This window comes from Primulina eburnea, chromosome 7, assembly GCF_022965805.1.
Source record: "Primulina eburnea isolate SZY01 chromosome 7, ASM2296580v1, whole genome shotgun sequence".
NCBI lineage: Eukaryota > Viridiplantae > Streptophyta > Magnoliopsida > Lamiales > Gesneriaceae > Primulina > Primulina eburnea.
In genome coordinates this window covers 4,409,614-4,427,954 of record NC_133107.1, presented here as the reverse complement: position 1 = coordinate 4,427,954, position 18,341 = coordinate 4,409,614, and the positions used below count along the sequence as shown (strand labels likewise).

Below are 18,341 nucleotides of genomic sequence, written 5' to 3'. Positions count from 1 at the left end.
TTTAGGTCTCATAAATATTTCGTGCACTTGTTTTGTTTTTAGGGTTAGTTGAACAAGCTTTTACTTGCCAGTTGCCACTCTTTGGTTTGTCTTTGTGAGTATTACCAAGAATTTTAACAGAGAAGTTGGACATTAAAAATTTAAAATCAGGTCTCTTTTGAGACAGTTCTACTTGATTCATATCCACAATGAAAAGTACTACGTCTACCATGAAACACGTTTTATGGGCCGGTCGGATGAAAATATGTCTCACAAAATTAATTCGTAAGATGGTCTAATGGTAGTTTTGGTGAAAAACTATTTTTAAAATTCAATAACATTTTTATTTTAAAATAAATTGTTCTTAAAATTTAATGTATCAAGATACAAAATAAATACAATATATAAAGAACTTTTTAAATAAATACACGTAAAAATAATTCAAAAATTCGAAAGAACATAACACATTATCTAATAAAATAATTTAGTCATACAAATTTTTTATTCTAATATATAACATTTCACTTAATTTTATTATTTATTTGTTTTAAGACATTGATGTCATGATTTGTGAGAAAACAATAAATTAAATAAATTGTAATATTGATGAAATTTTAGAGATCTCGAATGCTTAACCTCAAATATATATGTTTATTTGTTTTTTCATACAGATGAATAATATAATAAAAAAATATACAAATAAATTTCTTATTTTATCCTAATTTAACGATGTTTTAACAATATATTAAAAATTATTGTAAGTAGCGATTACATTTAGGCAAAAATTTGTGTGAGACAGTTTCACGAGTCGAATTTGTGAGACGGATCTCTTAATTGGGTCATCCATGAGAAAGTATAATTTTTTATGCTAAGAATATCACTTTTTATTATAAATATATGTAGAATTGATCCGTATCACAGATTAATATCCGTAGACTCACTCATACATTTAATGGTAGAGAAATATTATTAAAAATAATAATTCATAAGCCTGGCCCGAAGTGATTGGGCTAAGGCCTATAAATCCATTCATTTGTAGTTATCGCTCACCAATCACCACCGTCACCCCTCTTAGATCGTCTGGAAGCTGCTCAGGTGCTAATAATTTTCTCCAATCCTATTTATCTTTTCCGTTCTTAGCAAAATTCCTATTTTTCTGAACATGCTTTCAATTGCGGGCTCGAATTTTTTTTTTTACTCTGTTTCGTGATATTGTAATAGTTGTGGTATGGTTTCTGAAATTTTGTGCGATGTTGATCACGACAGCGGACGGAAGAAAGGGGGTGCGATTATGTAGGAGCTTGTAGTTTAAGGTTTGGGTCTGAAAATTTCGTACTTGCTAGATTGTTTCTGAGTTAGGAAAATTATCTTTTGACTTCTTCATCGATATTTTGATTTTTGAATGAATTTTTTAATCCTTTGATTGCTGTAATAGATGCAAAAATAGCATCGGGGACGGATTTATTTTACGCAAGTGGAGTATGGATTTTTTTTTATACGATTTTAAATCACCTTCATGTATGAAAGAGGGCTGCTTAATTGACGGGCGAAGGAATTGTTTCAATCAATGTTCTCCAAACCGGACCGGACCGGCTGGCCGGACCGGCTCAACCGCGAACCGGCCCTCAGACCAGCCCGGAGATAAGTAAAAACACGGAGATAAGTAAAAACCCGGATTAGCGACGGGTTTAGAAAAACCGTCGCAAATAGCGACGGTTATTAGTAGCGCGGTTGTAAAAAACCGTCGCACATAGCGACGGTTTTTTAATAACCGTTTTTAATAACCGTCGCTACTTGCGACAGTTATTAAAAACCGTCGCAAGGTGTGGTGTAATTTAAATTTTTGAATTTGAAAAGTGATGTTTATTTGGATATTTGTTGTAATTTTCATCTTATAAATTAAGTAAAAACTATAAAAACATAAATAATCAATATTTTACTATTTTTATTATTTATAAAATAAATAAAATATTAATTTTATTGATCCGGTTCGACCGTCCGGTGGAACCGGTTGAACCATTTTTTAAGGCTTGACCGGTTCGATTAACGGTCCGGTTATAAAAACACTGGTTTCAATTTAGTGAAGCTCCGAGTAGGTGCGAAGATGAGTCTGCCGGACTCACTAGATGTCAACCCCGCTTGATTTGAGCTGAATGAAATTTTAGACTTTCCGAGCTATGATTTTATGAAGGTCACGAGCCCAAAGTTAATTTTTAAATAATTTTATAGTAAAAATATGAAATAGAAGTTCATATTTTCAGTATTGTCATTATCCATATATAAAAATATTATCGATTTTGGGAGCCAAGTTGATGGTCTTCCTAGAGAAATCATCAATGAAAGAGACAATTTATATTGCTTATCCTAGGGATACAATCGGTGTTTGCCAAACATCCGAATGAATCAGCTCTAGTAGACTTTTGCTTCTGGCAGTAGAAGTGTCAAACTTTAATTTGTGTTGTTTACCGGTGACAAAATGCTCACAAAAAAGAAATGACACTTTTGTAAGTCCCGACAGCAATTTTGGTTCTTAGAGAATTTTTAACCTTCGTTCTGACATATGTCCGAGCTTTCTATGCTATGACACTGTTAATTCTTCTCCTAAATCAATTGATGAAACAGCTAGTTCCGCCTATTTGTGTGTTTCTCCCAAAAACACGTACAGATTTGTAGAAAATTTTTCTACCTTTATAACCATAAGCGCACCCTTCACAATTTTCATTATCCCGTTCTCGATACGGGTTTTGCATCCGATATCATCCAATTGCTTCAAGGACAAGATTTTTCGTCAGTCCATTCACATGCCGTCCCTCCTGTATTGTGCGAATGATGCCATCAAACATTTTTATTTTGATAGTACCGACCCGAGCGATTTCCAAGGTACGATCATTTCCCAAGAATAGAGATTCTCTTGAGACTGGTTTATAATGATCAAATAATTCTCTCCGAGACGTCATGTGCCACATCGCTCCTGAATCTATAATCCACGTGTTACAAAATTTGTATCTTCCTTCTGCAACTGTTGACGCTTCGTTGAATAATATCTCACCATCGCCCGACGTATTGGCCATATTTCCTTGAGAACTTTTCTCGATACTCGTACACTCTTTCTTGAAGTGCCATTTACTGTCACATTTACAGCAGTAAATATTTTCCTTCTGACCTCTCGACTTTGATCTACCTCGTCTTTTGTCACGGCCCAGCCCACTTGTGATATTGTCCTCTTTGGCCCGAGGCCTCACGGCTTTAAAACGCGTCACAATGTGCGGCGTCCACACACACACTGGCTCTGATACCAAATGTCATGGCTCAGCCCACTTGTGATATTGTCCGCTTTGGCCCGAGGCCTCGTGACTTTAAAACGCGTCACAACGTACGACGTCCACACACACTGGCTCTGATATCAAATGTCATGACCCAGCCCGCTTGTGATATTGTCCGCTTTGGCCCGAAGCCTCGCGGCTTTAAAACGCGTCACAACGTGCGATGTCCACACACACTGGCTCTGATACCAACTGTGAGGGCCCGTTATCTTAATCACGATGTATTAATATACAATCATGATTAATCAGTAAACAACGGAGAAGTGAGTTAAAAATTTGTGTTTGGGCCTATAAAAATTTTGACATGATCTTTTCATAAATAGGACATGCAGAAAATCAAATACTCAAAATACACAACATATGCCCTCAATCAACAGAACAACATAAACATGTGTCAGCCAGACACAATCATGACATATACAAACCAAAATATCATAGAGCCGACAAGACTCGATAACTAGACATTGTGTTCATACCAATGATACAATCAAAATCATGCATCAGTAATACAATCAAGTTTGTGATCATAATGGTATCATCGAAATGCAACACACAATCTAACACAATTTGCCCATATGGAATAAGTCGACCAGCTGATGTAGACACAGATACAGTTTCATGAAATGGTGTAGTTCATATTCATCAACATAATCAGATACAATGAATGAATGAGATGCTCCAGTATCAAATAAAACTCGTGCAATATGATCGTAAATAAGACAAGTACCTGCGATCACCCCGTCTGGAGCCTATCTAGCCCGATCCTCAGTTAAAGCATATACTCGGGCTTGTTGGGGCCTTGAAAAGACTGTGGCACATTACCCCTGACCTGTGGGTAACTAGACTGCTGGTATGACGGTGCAGGAGCAAATGGTCGCTGAGATGAGCCACTAGGAAAACTACCTCTGACATAAGGCAACTGTTGTGGCTGCATCTGTCCGTGTGAATGGCTCGGACAAGCTCTGGCATAATGCCCTGGCTGACCACAACTGTGGCATGATCCCTGTACTCCACTACACTATGCGGTAGGATGTCTACCCCCACATCGATCACAGAAAATCACGGGGTACTGTCCACCTGTCACACTCTGTGAACTGCCAGAACTAGAGGAGCTGGACTGATATTTCTTTTTAAATTGTTTTTCTGTTGGTTTGAAATGTCTCTGCTTTTGCTGCTAGTATGACTGTTGAGGTGGAATGGATGGTGTACTTGCTGAAAAATATGAACCACCACTAGGTATCGGTGGATCCTGTGGTGGTTTTCCTCGTCTCAATCCTGCCTAAATTCCAATCGCCTTGTCCACAACTTCTGCATAAGTTGTAGACGACCCAGCCATAACCATAACATGTATTTGAGAGTCCAGTCCTTCCAAAAAAATTTGAAATTTTTCCTTTTTCACTGATAGCCACATATGGTACATAAGTGAGAAGAGTAGAAAGTTGTCGAGCATATTCTTCAACAGACATTTTGCCCTGAACTAGTCGATGAAATTCCGATTCTCTGGCTGAATAATAGGATGGTGGATCATATTCATGGAGAAATTTAGCACGAAACACCTCCCAAGTGATCTAACTACCTGTTTGCTGCAGTACATTGGTAGTAGCCTTCCACCAACGATGTGCACGATCCCGTAGTTGGAGAACTGTCATAGTAAACAGTCTATCAGAATCATAATGTATTGTGTTAACCAGGAATTCCATGTGTTTCAGCCATCCTTCTGCTCGACCACTTCCTTCATTCCCAAAGAATTTCGCAGCATGCATGTTCTGAAATCGAGCTACAGTCAATTCCATTTCATCAACTCTGTGCACCAACTGTTCTACCTCTGCATCATCTTTAGCGGCTACCTCTACAGCAAGACGTCCGCGTCTACTTTGAGGAACTCCATCATTTCCTCCGAAATTCTGTGCCCCAGACTCCTTGGTTTTCCTTTCCCTTTATTTCCTCTAGACTCGAGCCCCAGACTCCTTGGTTTTCCTTTTCCTTTATTTCTTCTAGTCACTGTGCCCCAGACTCGCTCAGGAGTCTCGGGCACATAATATCGGAGGAAATGACGGAGTTCCTCGAGGTAGACGTGGGCGTCCTGCTGCAGAGGTAGCCGATAAAGCTGATGCAGAGGTAGAACAGTTGGTGCACAGAGTTGATGAAATGGAATTGGCTGTAGCTCGATTTCAGAACATGCATGCTGCGAAATTCTTTGGGAATGAAGGAAGTGGTCGAGCAGAAGGATGGCTGAAACACATGGAATTCCTGGTTAACACAGCACATTATGATTCTGATAGACTCTTTACTATGACAGTTCTCCAACTACGGGATCGTGCACAACGTTGGTGGAAGGCTACTACCAATGTCCTGCAGCAAACAGGTAGTCAGATCACTTGGGAGGTGTTTCGTGCTAAATTTCTCCATGAATATGATCCATCATCCTATTATTCAGTCAGAGAATCGGAATTTCATCGACTAGTTCAGGGCAAAATGTCTGTTGAAGAATATGCTCGACAACTTTCTGCTCTTCTCACTTATGTACCACATGTGGCTGTCAGTGAAAAAGGAAAAATTTCAATTTTTTTTGGAAGGACTGGACTCTCAAGTACATGTTATGGTTATGGCTGGGTCGTCTACAACTTATGCAGAAGCTGTGGACAAGGCGATTGGAATTGAGGCAGGATTGAGACGAGGAAAACCACCACAGGATCCACCGATACCTAGTGGTGGTTCATATTTTTCAGCAAGTACACTCTGGCAGTTCACAGAGTGTGACAGGTGGACAGTATCTCGTGATTTTCTGTGATCGATGTGGGGATAGACATCCTACTGCACAGTGTAGTGGAGTGCAGGGATCATGTCACAGTTGTGGTCAGCCAGGGTATTATGCCAGAGCTTGTCCGAGCCGTGCACAGGGACAGATGCAGCCACAACAGTTGCCTTATGTTAGAGGTAGTTTTCCAGGTGGCTCATCTCAGCGACTATTTGCTCCTGCACCGTCATACCAACAGTCTAGTTACACACATGTCATGAGTAATGTGCCACAGCCTTTTCAAGGTCCCCAACAAGCCCGAGTATTTGCTTTGACTGAGGATCAAGCTAGAGAGGCTCCAGGCATGGTGATCACATGTACTTGCATTATGTACGATCATATTGCACGAGTTTTATTTGATACTGGAGCATCTCATTCATTCATTGCATCTGATTATGTTGCTGAATATGAACTATGGACTACATCATTTCATGAAACTGTATCTGTGTCTACGCCGTTGGTCGATTTATTTCTTCTGGGCAAATTGTGTTAGATTGTGTGTTGCAATTCGATGATTGCATTATGATCACTAATTTGATTGTATTACCAATGCATGATTTTGATTGTATAATTGGTATGGACACACTGTCTAGTTATCGATCCTTGTCGGTAATATGATATTTTGGTTTGTATATGTCATGATTGTGCCTGGCTGGCACATGTATATGTTGTTCTGTTGATTGAGGGCATATGTTGTCTATTTTGAGTATTTGATTTCCTGTATATCCTATTTATGAAAAGGTCATGTCAAAATTTTTATAGGCCCAAACGCAAATTTTTAACTTACTTTTCCGTTGTTTACTGATTAATCATGATTGCATGTTAATAAACCGCGATTAGGATTACGGGCCCTCATATCTTTGGCTCCCACTGGAGTCGCGGTCCATAAATCTTCCTCTTATCATCGGTAAAATCTCTGTCTGCTTCGAAGTTACCAACATATCTTCCTTATTCTTGCGCCGGCTTTCTTATCTGATAACCGCAGTTAATGACATCGTCGAATTTTAGAAAGCTTATAAGAATATTGTTGGTTATGTTGATGATAAGTTGATCATATGAATATGATAGACTTTGAAGTAGATGTTCCGCTCATTTATTTTCCTCTATTTTATGCCCCACTGAAGTGAGTTGGGCAATATAGTATTTAGTATGTTGATATGGTCGGTCATCGATGAGGATTTCGCCATCCAAAGAGTATAAAACCTTCTCTTTAGGACAATCTCTTTGTGTAGTGACTTGATCTCGTACATCTTTGTCAGAGTATTACATATAACTTTTGTTGTTTCTATTTTTGACAGTACTTCGTCTGCTATAGCCAATTGTAAATTGGCAATATCATTATCATTCATCTCATTCTACTTTCAGTCGTCCGTCATTTCTGTCGATCTATCTCCAATAGCCGCCAAACAATTTTTTTTCTTAAACTGTTTGTATCTTTATTTTCCACAGCATAAAATTGCTCCCATTGAACTTTGTTATCTCGTACCTGCTCGTTATTATGTATACAAAAATTTAGTAAGCTAGACAAAATAATTCTGCCTTAATAAAAATATCTAAAAAAATATTTTTCATATGGAAGATCAGTCTAGGCTTCAACCACATAGCATACTCAAAATTTTAAGAAATTTTAAACCAAGGCTTTGATACCACTTGGTGGTCCCACGTGCGGCAACTTGAAATAATAATATGAAAATAAACAATAAATTGGATACCGAGATTTACGTGGAAAACCCTCAAAAATTATTACATGGAAAAACATAAAAAAATTATTAGGGTAAAAACCACGGATAAGATGAAAAAAATTCTACTATAATATTTTACGATTTACAACCACTCACTGTGTTTCCAAAGAGAACACACACCATCTTAATACAGGAGAACAAATATCTTACAAATATTATAGAACTAAGCACTCAAATACTATAAGATGAGAAAGAACTCGATGAAGGGATGATTTCAGAATGAGGGGAGAGCTCCCTGTCAGTGTGAAAACGTGTTTTCCCATCTGAACGCTTCTGTCAAATTTGATACACAATGCATTTCATTTGCCGACCCCATCTCCATTATCTTGTCGACATTTTGGTGTATCCAATCAAAAAGAAATCAGATGTCTTCCAGATTTTTTTAATCTTCTGTTGTTGAATTTGAGCTCTAAACTTCATAATTTTTTTTTCATAGAAAAGAATAATTTTGGCTATCCGTCCTCTTGCATTGCTATAACCTGACGTCAATCCTTTGGTATTGCATTGGCAGCCTCGGCCTCCTGCTTTTGAAGCTATATTAATTAATCTTTGAAGATTAGAAAGTGGGCAAAAGCGAAGTTAATCCATGATTAAATTATTTGATTCTCACTGTCACCTTCAAGATTCAAGAATTTTGAACTTGTCCTCTAAACTAATCAAAGAGGCCCTTGATCATGGTGTTGTTCATTTTGCTGTAAATGGAGTCTCTGAGGAAGATTGGCATTTGGTTAAGGAGATGAATGACAGCTATCCTTGTGTCATTCCAAACTTTGGCCTTCATCCTTGGTTTATTCGTGAGAGAACTCCTTCTTGGCTTGCTACACTGAAGGAGTATCTTGCTACTACTCCCTCAGCTGCAGTTGGGGAGATCGGCTTAGACAAAGGTTCTGTAGGGAAGCAGATTGATTTTACTGATCAAACAGAAGTTTTCCGCCAGCAGCTTCAACTCGCTAAAGAGTTAAAAAGACCAGCATCAGTCCATTGTGTCCGCGCTTTTGGCGATCTTCTTGATATATTGAAATCTACTGGTCCATTTCCTGCCGGCCTGGTGCTGCATTCTTATCTAGGTTCGTCAGAGATGGTCCCTGAATTCTCTGAACTGGGTGCGTACTTTTCCTTTTCTGGGTTTATCATGACGATGAAAGAAAGTAAGGCGAGGAAAATGGTGAAGTCCATCCCTCGTGAGAGGATTTTGTTGGAGACAGATGCACCTGATGCTCGTCCAACATTAAGTAATCAAGATTCGCTGTTCTTGGTTGAAAGTGATGTTTCTGAGAAGAAACAGCTTACTGATGAGAATGGTGATGATGGTTCGGATGAAAAAAGAAACATATCGTCACAACCTGAGAGAACCCTTAATCATCCTGCTAACATTCATCACGTACTTGCCTATGTTGCACATTTATTGGAAGTCGAGGAAAAAGATCTTGCCGAAATAAGTTATCAAAACGCAGTACGCCTTTTCTCGTACGAAGGCTCAAAGTTGATGCATGATGGTAATGGAACCAAATCATTTCTGTCGGAATTGAATTTTCATTTTCGTTCATAAAATTTTGTGACTCTGATCATAAGATTCTTCTTCCTGATTTTGTTCAAGGTATAAAAAATGAGACTGAAAAGTGAGGTTCGGAAGGTGTCAAAGATCATAAACTTTTTTAGTCGAAATTGTGAAATAAACTGTACTCTACTTTTAGGTGGTGGACACTCTGATTTACACATTGGCTCGTTAATGTAACATATTTCTCCCAAAATACAACACCAGCACTGACTGTGAATAGTGAATACCACGTGATTTGTTTAATATGCAGAGACTGATATTTATCTTCTCGCCCTTCACTTCTTCCACCCCGACATTTGTATTCACCAGCTTCTCCGCATCGATTTTCCCATCCACTGCAACGTGCTTGTCCCCGTTGTAGTCGCCTGTAGGGGACACAAGAAAATTAACGTCGAGTAAGCAAGAGAATTGGAAGACAAACATCATACATGATAAGAATAATGTTATGAACTCTATTTTTTTTTAAAAAAAATTAAATAAAAATAAAAAAATACATGAATGCTATAATGCATACATGGGGTATAGGGATCCAATATAAATTTAAACTTTTTTTTTATCCCAAAAATTATTTTTGTTAGTTAGATTCATTTTGATTGAAGACCTGTCCTGCAATGTATAAAATAGAAGAGACCGAGAGAGAGAAAATAGTGGAGAAGTTATCAATCAACACTTCGTATAATAAAGCAGTATGTGTATATATGGGCATGGAATTACACATTGGGGATGGACAGGGTCGCAAAGACGAGAGAAAAGAGTATGGAATGTGAAACATCTAAGGATGCTATTGTTGGAATATATTGAATGAAATGGGACTTGGAGTTGTTCCATATTGGAAGTCAAACCAAGTCTTACCCTCATTATCAGGAATGAATATCTTGTGAGACGGGTCAACCCTACTCATATTCACAATAAAAAATAATACTCTTAGCATAAAAAGATATTTTTTCATGGACGATTCAAATAAGAGATCTGTCTCATAAATATGACCCGTGAGATCGTCGCACACACGTTTTTGCCCATTATTAGTTCTAAGTTTGAACTATGTTATTGGACTTTTAAGAACACCAGAAGTTTTTGAAAGAAAAAACACTGATAGATTGGATCTTGGTAAAACACCGCGGCTGACCGTCTGGCTTTTTAAAATATTATATATTTATCATTATTGATGTTTATCATTTATAATAATTATAATAAATTTTTTGAAGAAGGAAATATAACTAATTTCGTGAATCTTTCGGAGGATCTTACATTTGGTAATATCCAAAGTATTGATCTAATAATTATAAAAGAGGGACATATTTTATATCACATAAAAAAATATACATGACTTTCTCATAATCATTAGATCAATTTTTAGATGAATAAATCAATCTTTAAAATAATGCCCTACAAAGAAATCAAAATAATCAAACGAAATCAAGAACGGTCTGTTGTCTATATTTTATATTAAAATATTTATTTAATAAATGCTGTGATATATCTGATATTAAGTGTAAATAGTATTTATCTAATAAAATTGACATAACTAATAAGAAATTTTATAAACAAGATTGTACAAATATGTAATGCGTCACGAGATAATGTCATAAATATTAGTACGTATGCAAAAAAAAAAAAACAAATTTAAATAAAATTATAATAAAATTAATTGGACTCCAACACAAAGGTTTCTTCATTCTTGAAAGGCAACCAAGAATTAAGAATTCTTCTAAACCATATTAATTTTGACTAAACTTGGGATTCATAGGTTTACTAAGGACAGCCTGAGTGAGTTCAATTGCTTTAATACATGTTTAAATAGAGGTTCTATCTGCTAACTCGAGTTCCCAAAAATGCAAACCCTAATTTACAGGAAACCCTTTTTTAGCGTGCTTCGCCAACACTTACCATCAAGTAGTTGCTTTTCGCAGAACCTAAAAAACAAGAATTTTCTTATAATTCACCCCAAAAATTGCCCGAACAGCTCACAGACCCTGCTGTTATGCTCCGTCACTTCTAATTCGCTTAGTTATGGTGGTTGGGATGATTTCCGGATCAAGGGTGACTCCACTCACTCTGGTGATTCAACTCAGCTCAACAATTTTCTGAGTTATCTGGGAATTGGTGATAAAAAATATTTGTTTGTTTATCTCTTTGGGTTTGTTTGTGCTTTGGCCATCTCTAGAGTTAAGGTTGCCTCCATTGTTGTATTTCCAGCTTGTGCTGTTGTGTTTGCAATTGGATTCTCGATCGGATTGGTTAAAAAGGGTGATGGAAAGGAGTTGAAATCAAATGGGAATAGACGAAAGCTTCCGGATGAAAATTTTAGTGGTTTCGTTGAGAAATTGAGGAATTTAAAGGATGTATTAAATGGGTATAATTCGAAAGTTTTGAGCTTAAAAAATGAGGTTAAGAGAAGTATCAAGGGCAATAAAATTACTGTGAATGATCTAGAAGGATATATTAATGTTATAGAATCCAATGATGAGGCATTGCAGAATGCGTTGAACGTTGTAGACAGTTGTTTACATTACGAGGGAGATTTTGATAATGAGACAATCAGGAAAAGAAAGAAATTGGGTGAGAATGGGTTTAATTTCTCTCAAGTTTTTGGAGGTTTATTTCAAGAAAAGTTTGGTCACTTAAAAGCTGGTAAAGTGAAAGATTCAGGTAAGGGAGAATTGATGGATGCAGATGTTGATAATCAGAAGCTGCGGAATATTCTTGTTGATTTTGTCGAAGATATAAATCTGGATTCTGTTCTGAATGGAAATTTGGGAAACCAAAAAGCTGGTATTTATTCTGAACCTTTTGATAGCAATTCTAGAAGCAAAAATGTATCCAAAAATCATGTGAATGGGACTGTGGCGAAAAATGAAGTTTTTAAGCATCGGAAGAAAAATTTTGATGACAAAAATGGATACGTTGAATCTTTTTCTGAAAGGCCAGCCTTTAGCTATCAGAATAACAAGTCTAGATTTGTCACCAACCAACAATATTATTTCAAAGATTATCAGGATGAAACTGAAGCAATGGCCTCTCGTAGTGGTATGTGTGCGTCTGTCGATTTTAGTTTCACCATGAAACATACAAAAAACACATCTTCATTTGGTCACCAACAGATGCGTGAAGTCCCTGATGGAAATTATTGGTATTCTGAAAGCACGGAAGATGACCACATAGAGTCTCATAGATATTCTGTGAAACAGAAGCCATTCGGTCCCGGAAAGCCAACTTCCTTTGTTAATCAAGAGCCTGCACATGCGAACATCTTTGGTTCTCCTCCTCCTCCAATGCTTGATATTGACTCAGAATTCAATAGGTGCCTCGAAGAAGCTAATAATATTTTGAAGGAAGCTAAGAGATGTTTAAGGAATCAAGTTGCTGATGGTTTCTCGGAGGATACACTATATGAATCTGCAGCATTACTCTCAAAAGCAATTGAGATGAGGCCTATGAGTTTATTGGCTGTGGGCCAGTTGGGAAATACATATCTTCTTCACGGAGAACTAAAGCTGAAGATGAGCCGAGAGCTGAGATCCCTACTCGCAAGAAGCGATTCCTTTTCAGTTGAGGTCGGTAGTGTACTCGGTAGTTTTGGAGACCAGCTTTCTGATAAAGAAAAAGTTAAGTTGGTTCTTGCTGATGTTTGTGAAGAATGTGAAGAGCTACTAGTTAAGGCAGGAAGAAAGTACAGAGTGGCCTTGTCAATCGACGGGAATGATATGAGAGCCTTGTATAACTGGGGCCTGGCCCTTTCTTTCCGTGCACAGTTGATTGCAGATATTGGACCAGTAAGTATTTTGCATTGGAATGGAATGTCTTCAAAGTTGAAGCTTATTATTGTAATCTTCTATGAAGTTTTTATTTCACCCAATACGTGAACTATTTCTCCACCTTTCAGAGTACTGCTCGTGATGCTGACAAAATCTTCATGGCTGCCATAGATAAATTTGATGCCATAATGAACAAAGGCAACAATTATGACCCTGATGGTACGTGATAAGTCCACCTCTACCATACCTGGCTGCTTTATTCAAGGCTCTGATCTGTTTCTTTGAATGAACAATCAAAGATTGATTGGATGAATCTTCACATGAAAAATAAAATATTCACGGAAATTTTTTGTTCTGCTAAAGAAGTTTACCATTTCCAACACTGTAATAATCACCAATCTTGTCAGAAACTCGAACTCGCTGGTCTGGTTTTAGTTCACTCAAGCTTCTGTTACAACTAAAATGTCCAACACATTTCACCTTCCTGTTCAATGTTTTATTTACGATACATAATATTATGTCCAAAAATGTAGGACAAAAAATCTTGTTTTGATGGTTAGCTGTCCGTGTTTATTGGTAAAACCTATTTCCTGCAGCGCTTTTCAAATGGGGATCAGTATTGCTGCACAGGTCTCGGCTGAGACCACGGAATAGTAGAGAGAAGGTGAGATTGCTGCAGCAGGCTCAACGCTTATTTGAAGATGCACTTCACTTGGATTCAGGAAATTCCCAGCTAGAAGAGGCCTTATCTACCTGTTTATCTGAGATAGACCATTGGTATGGTTAATGTGGATTGAATAAGATCAGGGCAATTCATATGGTCCTCTTCAAAATTTTGTTCTAAACTTCTCTTTTTGCCATTTTCCTCATTTTTTGAAACCATTTTACATCAGATAATAGTTAAGAAACACAGTGGATGGAACGGATGTTTCTATAATAATAATGCCGTGAAATAAGTATGGGTAGTTCTACTGTAAAAATCCGATAAAAGAGCATCATAAATTTCTGTGACGATGACAAACTGACGTTCTTGGCATTTTTGGTAGACATTGTAATATGAGGATTTTGCCATGTTGGTATATTTTACACTCACGGCCTTCAAAGAACTCCTCAGACAGCAGGAGACGCCCTAGAACTCATTGCCGGATGTGACTGACTGAGTAGTGAAGCCAGGATTTATGCTCATAGTGTTTGCTGTCGACGTAAAAGAGATGATTGATAGTTCATACCAGTAAAAAAAAAATTGATTTAGGTGAATGCAAACACAACTTTATCACAACAATGCATGGTCACAGCGATTGGCTATGTTGAATTCAATGACATTGAGTGAATCTGTGGTAGAAATAGCAGGAGTTTAGAAATTTTACAGTAGAGAAATAAGAGTAAATAACTTTTTTATTCTATTCAATATGGAAAAATGCGATATAAAAATTTTGAGAGTGACTGAGCCTGACTGCCCTGCTAGCGCCGGGTAAAACCAGGGATTTTTGGAGGCCCCCAACCCCAACACAACCTTCTGGCGTGTCAACGAGGAAAATGATGGACGTCTCTTGGCACTAGCTAGCACAGCATTCACAACAAATTAAATCTGAAATGAAGTAAGACACAACCCTGTTCTATTTTCCAAATTAATGGACGTCTCTTCGAGTTAATGTTTTCTCTGAAGCTCTCAGGATCAATGTGAAGAGAGCAAATCCAACAACGATAACAAAGGGGCAAATATGGAAAGAACACTGGTCACTGGATATCACAAGCAAGGCCGCCCTCCTACGCGGCTACGCCTATATCCCATCGCTATGTATATTTCAAATCCCAACTCATCGGGCAGAAAAAGTCCACAACCGGTGATGGCTAATTGATTTCATGCAATTTTTATAATGTGATGGTGCCCATTCTCTGATAACAATAGCTTTTGAGTTTTGACAGCTTTGGTGCCCATCAAAAGATCAAGAATTTGTTGTTAATGGAACTGTTATACTTTTTCATTGAATCGCAAATCCTCTGAACATCTAGTTGATATGGTTATCCTACTGTATGAAAATCAAGAATGGCAGTCGACCTGATTCTGATCAGGGTTACACTCCAAAAGTAATGGGCGTGGATACCATCTTCAGCTGGCTTCTCAAATCGAGTAAGAACGTGAAAATATCATTACAACATCAATATATGTTCAACAAACAATTACTACACAAAAGGTATGAAACTTGCCTGGCCACGTATCAAAATGGCAAACAATTCAAACGGCACGCACGGCGAAATGGAAATTCGTGAATGAAAAGTTAGAATATTTAAAACATGCTGGTAAAGAGTAAATGAAAAATTCTTAGAAAAAATTAGCTATCAGGACTTTCTTTGGCTGGTGCAACAGGTTCTGATGTTTGGGGAACACCATTTGAAACAGAATCTTTTGCAGGTAAACCGGGCTCTTTAGTGTCTTTAGCATTTTTTCCATCTTTTCCATCCTTGGCAGGAGTAGGCGGGGGAGGTGGAGGTGGAGGTGGTAACATATGAGGCGGTGGATTGTGTTTAAGCTTCACTAATATTCCTCGCATTCTTGAAAGCTCAGTTGGTTTTCCAGGCTTGGGCCCTTGAACGACCGTGATTGATGGTTTCTTGTCTTGATCCTTCTTTTTACCCCTCGTTTCGATATTGGGAACCTCATTAGGTACTAGCTCCGCAATGGCTTTCCAATACTGTTTATCAGCCTCTTTGTGGAATTTTTCCTGACCGGCTAGGTATAACTGTTCAATATAGAATGCCGAGGAAATGATTCACTCGTTATCTTCTATTTTTTGAGGCAAGGAAACAAAAAGACAATAGTAAATCAAGGTGATAATACTGGAAACTGAACCTTTTCTTTCTCCCTGTTAATATTCTTGTTGGTCTCCACATTAAGCTTTCTTTTCTCATAGAATGATTTTGTATACTCATCAGCTTCTTCTATGATTTGGTCTCTCATTTCCTTCTCCTTCTTTTCCTTCTCCCCAAGTCGAATGGCATTTTGCCTGTATCAAGAAACCGTAAGAATATTGGTATGGCACGTGATCTTTCTTTTAAGCAATTCTGCGAAAATGGTGTATAATACACTACATGAACGATGGATGTGGAATCCAAAGTGACCACATGAATCCCATTTTTATATTCCACCCCATTGAGGTATATCTAAGTCATGTCCGATTCACATCAAATCTGATCAAACAATTGGTTTTAATTACTTCGATCCATCTATGTTAACCATAAATATCATTTCCACATAATCTTCTGACTAGGTCATACAACCGCTTCACAATGAATACAATCAAAACACAGTAGTAACTGTCTTGGGATTTTCCTCTCCAGCTATTATATCGACTAATAGATGAATATATCCATTTCATGTGTTAATTTTTGTCTTTTTAGTCAAGTTCTTAGGATAATCAAATACCATAAATCTCCCTTAATTCATTGCTAGTCTTAATGACAAAACCTATAAATAATCACCAATTTAGAGTTTTGAAAGGAACTGAGATTCAAATCCAGCTCGGCCCAACAATTAGCCATGGTGGAAACAATATAACCGTAGTCCTTGAAAATAGATTCAAGCTAGAACTTCAAGAAACAGCTTTGACAATCCAAGTCAAAGCCTATTCCAACGGCCGATCTATAAGTTATATAGCAACGAATTTAAATATTCCTGAGCGATCGCTAAGATTCGTTGAAGACCCAACCAGCCTTTCAAAAACCCATCTTGCAATAGGATTTAAACTACACGTTTTAACAGTTTCCATCGAAATTCCGAAATCGCTCATAGTTCTAGATGATCAGATCGTAGATGAAAACTTACGGCATAACTAACAAATCAATGAACAAAACCTCGACTTAGCATAGATTATACCCCAATCAAGTACCGAAAACTAGATCTAACTGAAGTAGACAGAAACAAGGTAAAAAGAATAATGACCTCCGCCACTCCCGAAGAGCTAGTCCTTCTTCTTGCATCTGATTAGGAGGTGGAAGCAGTGGGCCATCCGAGCTGAATATTCCCTCCGAATCTTGCCCCAAGTCGTAAGGCGATTTCCCGTTGCCATTAGAGATCGGAACCGGACCGGACTGTACAAACGGCTCAGGATTCGAAGCGAACGGATCGGGACTGTGGACGTGATCCACCGTAACCTCCTCAGCATCGCCGTCACTTGGAGTATAAGGAGCAGCTGAGTATGGTGGAGTGTCGGCTGAGAAGGCAGTGTAGGAATCTCCATATGCCGTGTTATAAACTTCGCCGCCGTCGTCGAAAGTACGCGCCGACGCGTCTCCGTCCAAGCTGAAGGCGTCGAACGATGCCATTTCTCTCTCTAGAAATTTCCTTGTTCTTGTAAGGAAAAAGTGGTGTGCATCTGCTTTCACACATCCATATTTATTTATTACATACATTTATACATGCTAAGTGGGCCCCCAATTCTATTTATGTAATTATTATCTTTTTAATTACGGGAAATTGGTCTTCAGTCCTCAGACGGCGTTTTTTTTTTGTGTTCAGTCCTTAAGTACTTTTTTAGTATCATATTTCCACATGAAGTGTACCACATTTCCACATGAAGTGTATCATATTTTGTATAACATAGTATCACAATTTTGTGGGTAAGGAGTGAAGTCAAAGAAATGTTTTGATTGGAGATTTTTCACAACTTCCTCTTTTAATTACATGTGATATTAATTTTTTATATTAAAATTCTGATAATATGAGTAAAATAATTTTGAAAATCAGTCCAAGATTTTCAATACAATATATTAAAATTAAGTGCAAGTAACATACTGCTCATATAATAATTGTAAAATCTGGGTAAAAATTCTTCAAAAATTAATATTTTAATTACAAAATAATAAAACAAATTATTCAAAAACAAAAAGGGTTAATGAAATAGATACAACTCTCAAACTTTGATTTTTCAAAATACCAATTTATCCTATATCAATATTATGACCAATCAATATCTCAATGTACAAAATAATTATGCTTGAGAAAGTGTTTTGAGAAACTTCATCCGTGAAAATGCTATAAGATATTAATTTACCTCGAATAATATAACTATTCAGCTATCCAGTCATAATAATGCAATTATGTGTAATAAAAAAATGAATTAATATAGATTGAGAGGAAGAGAGTATACAATAAAGTTACGATGGAAACGAGTGTCAAGACAATGAATT

At 37.4% G+C, this 18,341-nt stretch overlaps 4 protein-coding genes across 5 annotated transcripts; 3 read left to right on the top strand and 1 right to left on the bottom strand.

The window, feature by feature from the left end:
• The first annotated feature begins 992 nt into the window (after nucleotides 1-992).
• On the top strand, nucleotides 993-9,667 carry LOC140836787 (uncharacterized). Of its 2 annotated transcripts, XM_073202568.1 has the most exons (3): nucleotides 1,031-1,074; nucleotides 1,246-1,292; nucleotides 8,353-9,667. In XM_073202568.1, exon 3 carries the CDS (start codon nucleotides 8,428-8,430, stop codon nucleotides 9,388-9,390), a length of 963 nt encoding a protein of 320 aa, XP_073058669.1. In that variant the 5' UTR covers nucleotides 1,031-1,074; nucleotides 1,246-1,292; nucleotides 8,353-8,427; the 3' UTR covers nucleotides 9,391-9,667. The 2 variants fall into 2 exon arrangements, with proteins under 2 accessions (XP_073058670.1, XP_073058669.1); XM_073202569.1 differs by lacking the exon at nucleotides 1,246-1,292 and having other exon boundaries at nucleotides 993-1,074.
• Nucleotides 4,835-6,592, top strand: LOC140837405 (uncharacterized). The gene is made up of 4 exons (XM_073203542.1): nucleotides 4,835-4,932; nucleotides 5,315-5,892; nucleotides 5,936-6,065; nucleotides 6,109-6,592. The coding sequence occupies exons 1-4, from the start codon at nucleotides 4,835-4,837 to the stop codon at nucleotides 6,590-6,592; spliced, it is 1,290 nt and encodes a 429-aa protein (XP_073059643.1).
• A 1,461-nt stretch (nucleotides 9,668-11,128) lies between the features above and the next one.
• Nucleotides 11,129-14,242, top strand: LOC140836785 (uncharacterized). Its single transcript, XM_073202566.1, has 3 exons — nucleotides 11,129-13,172; nucleotides 13,283-13,373; nucleotides 13,751-14,242. Exons 1-3 carry the CDS (start codon nucleotides 11,232-11,234, stop codon nucleotides 13,939-13,941), a joined length of 2,223 nt encoding a protein of 740 aa, XP_073058667.1. The 5' UTR covers nucleotides 11,129-11,231; the 3' UTR covers nucleotides 13,942-14,242.
• A 1,039-nt stretch (nucleotides 14,243-15,281) lies between these two features.
• Nucleotides 15,282-17,532, bottom strand: LOC140836786 (clathrin light chain 2-like). Its single transcript, XM_073202567.1, has 3 exons — nucleotides 17,095-17,532; nucleotides 16,006-16,159; nucleotides 15,282-15,895 (listed from the first exon to the last, which is right to left on the bottom strand). The coding sequence occupies exons 1-3, from the start codon at nucleotides 17,475-17,477 to the stop codon at nucleotides 15,488-15,490; spliced, it is 945 nt and encodes a 314-aa protein (XP_073058668.1). The 5' UTR covers nucleotides 17,478-17,532; the 3' UTR covers nucleotides 15,282-15,487.
• Between the last annotated feature and the right edge of the window lie 809 nt (nucleotides 17,533-18,341).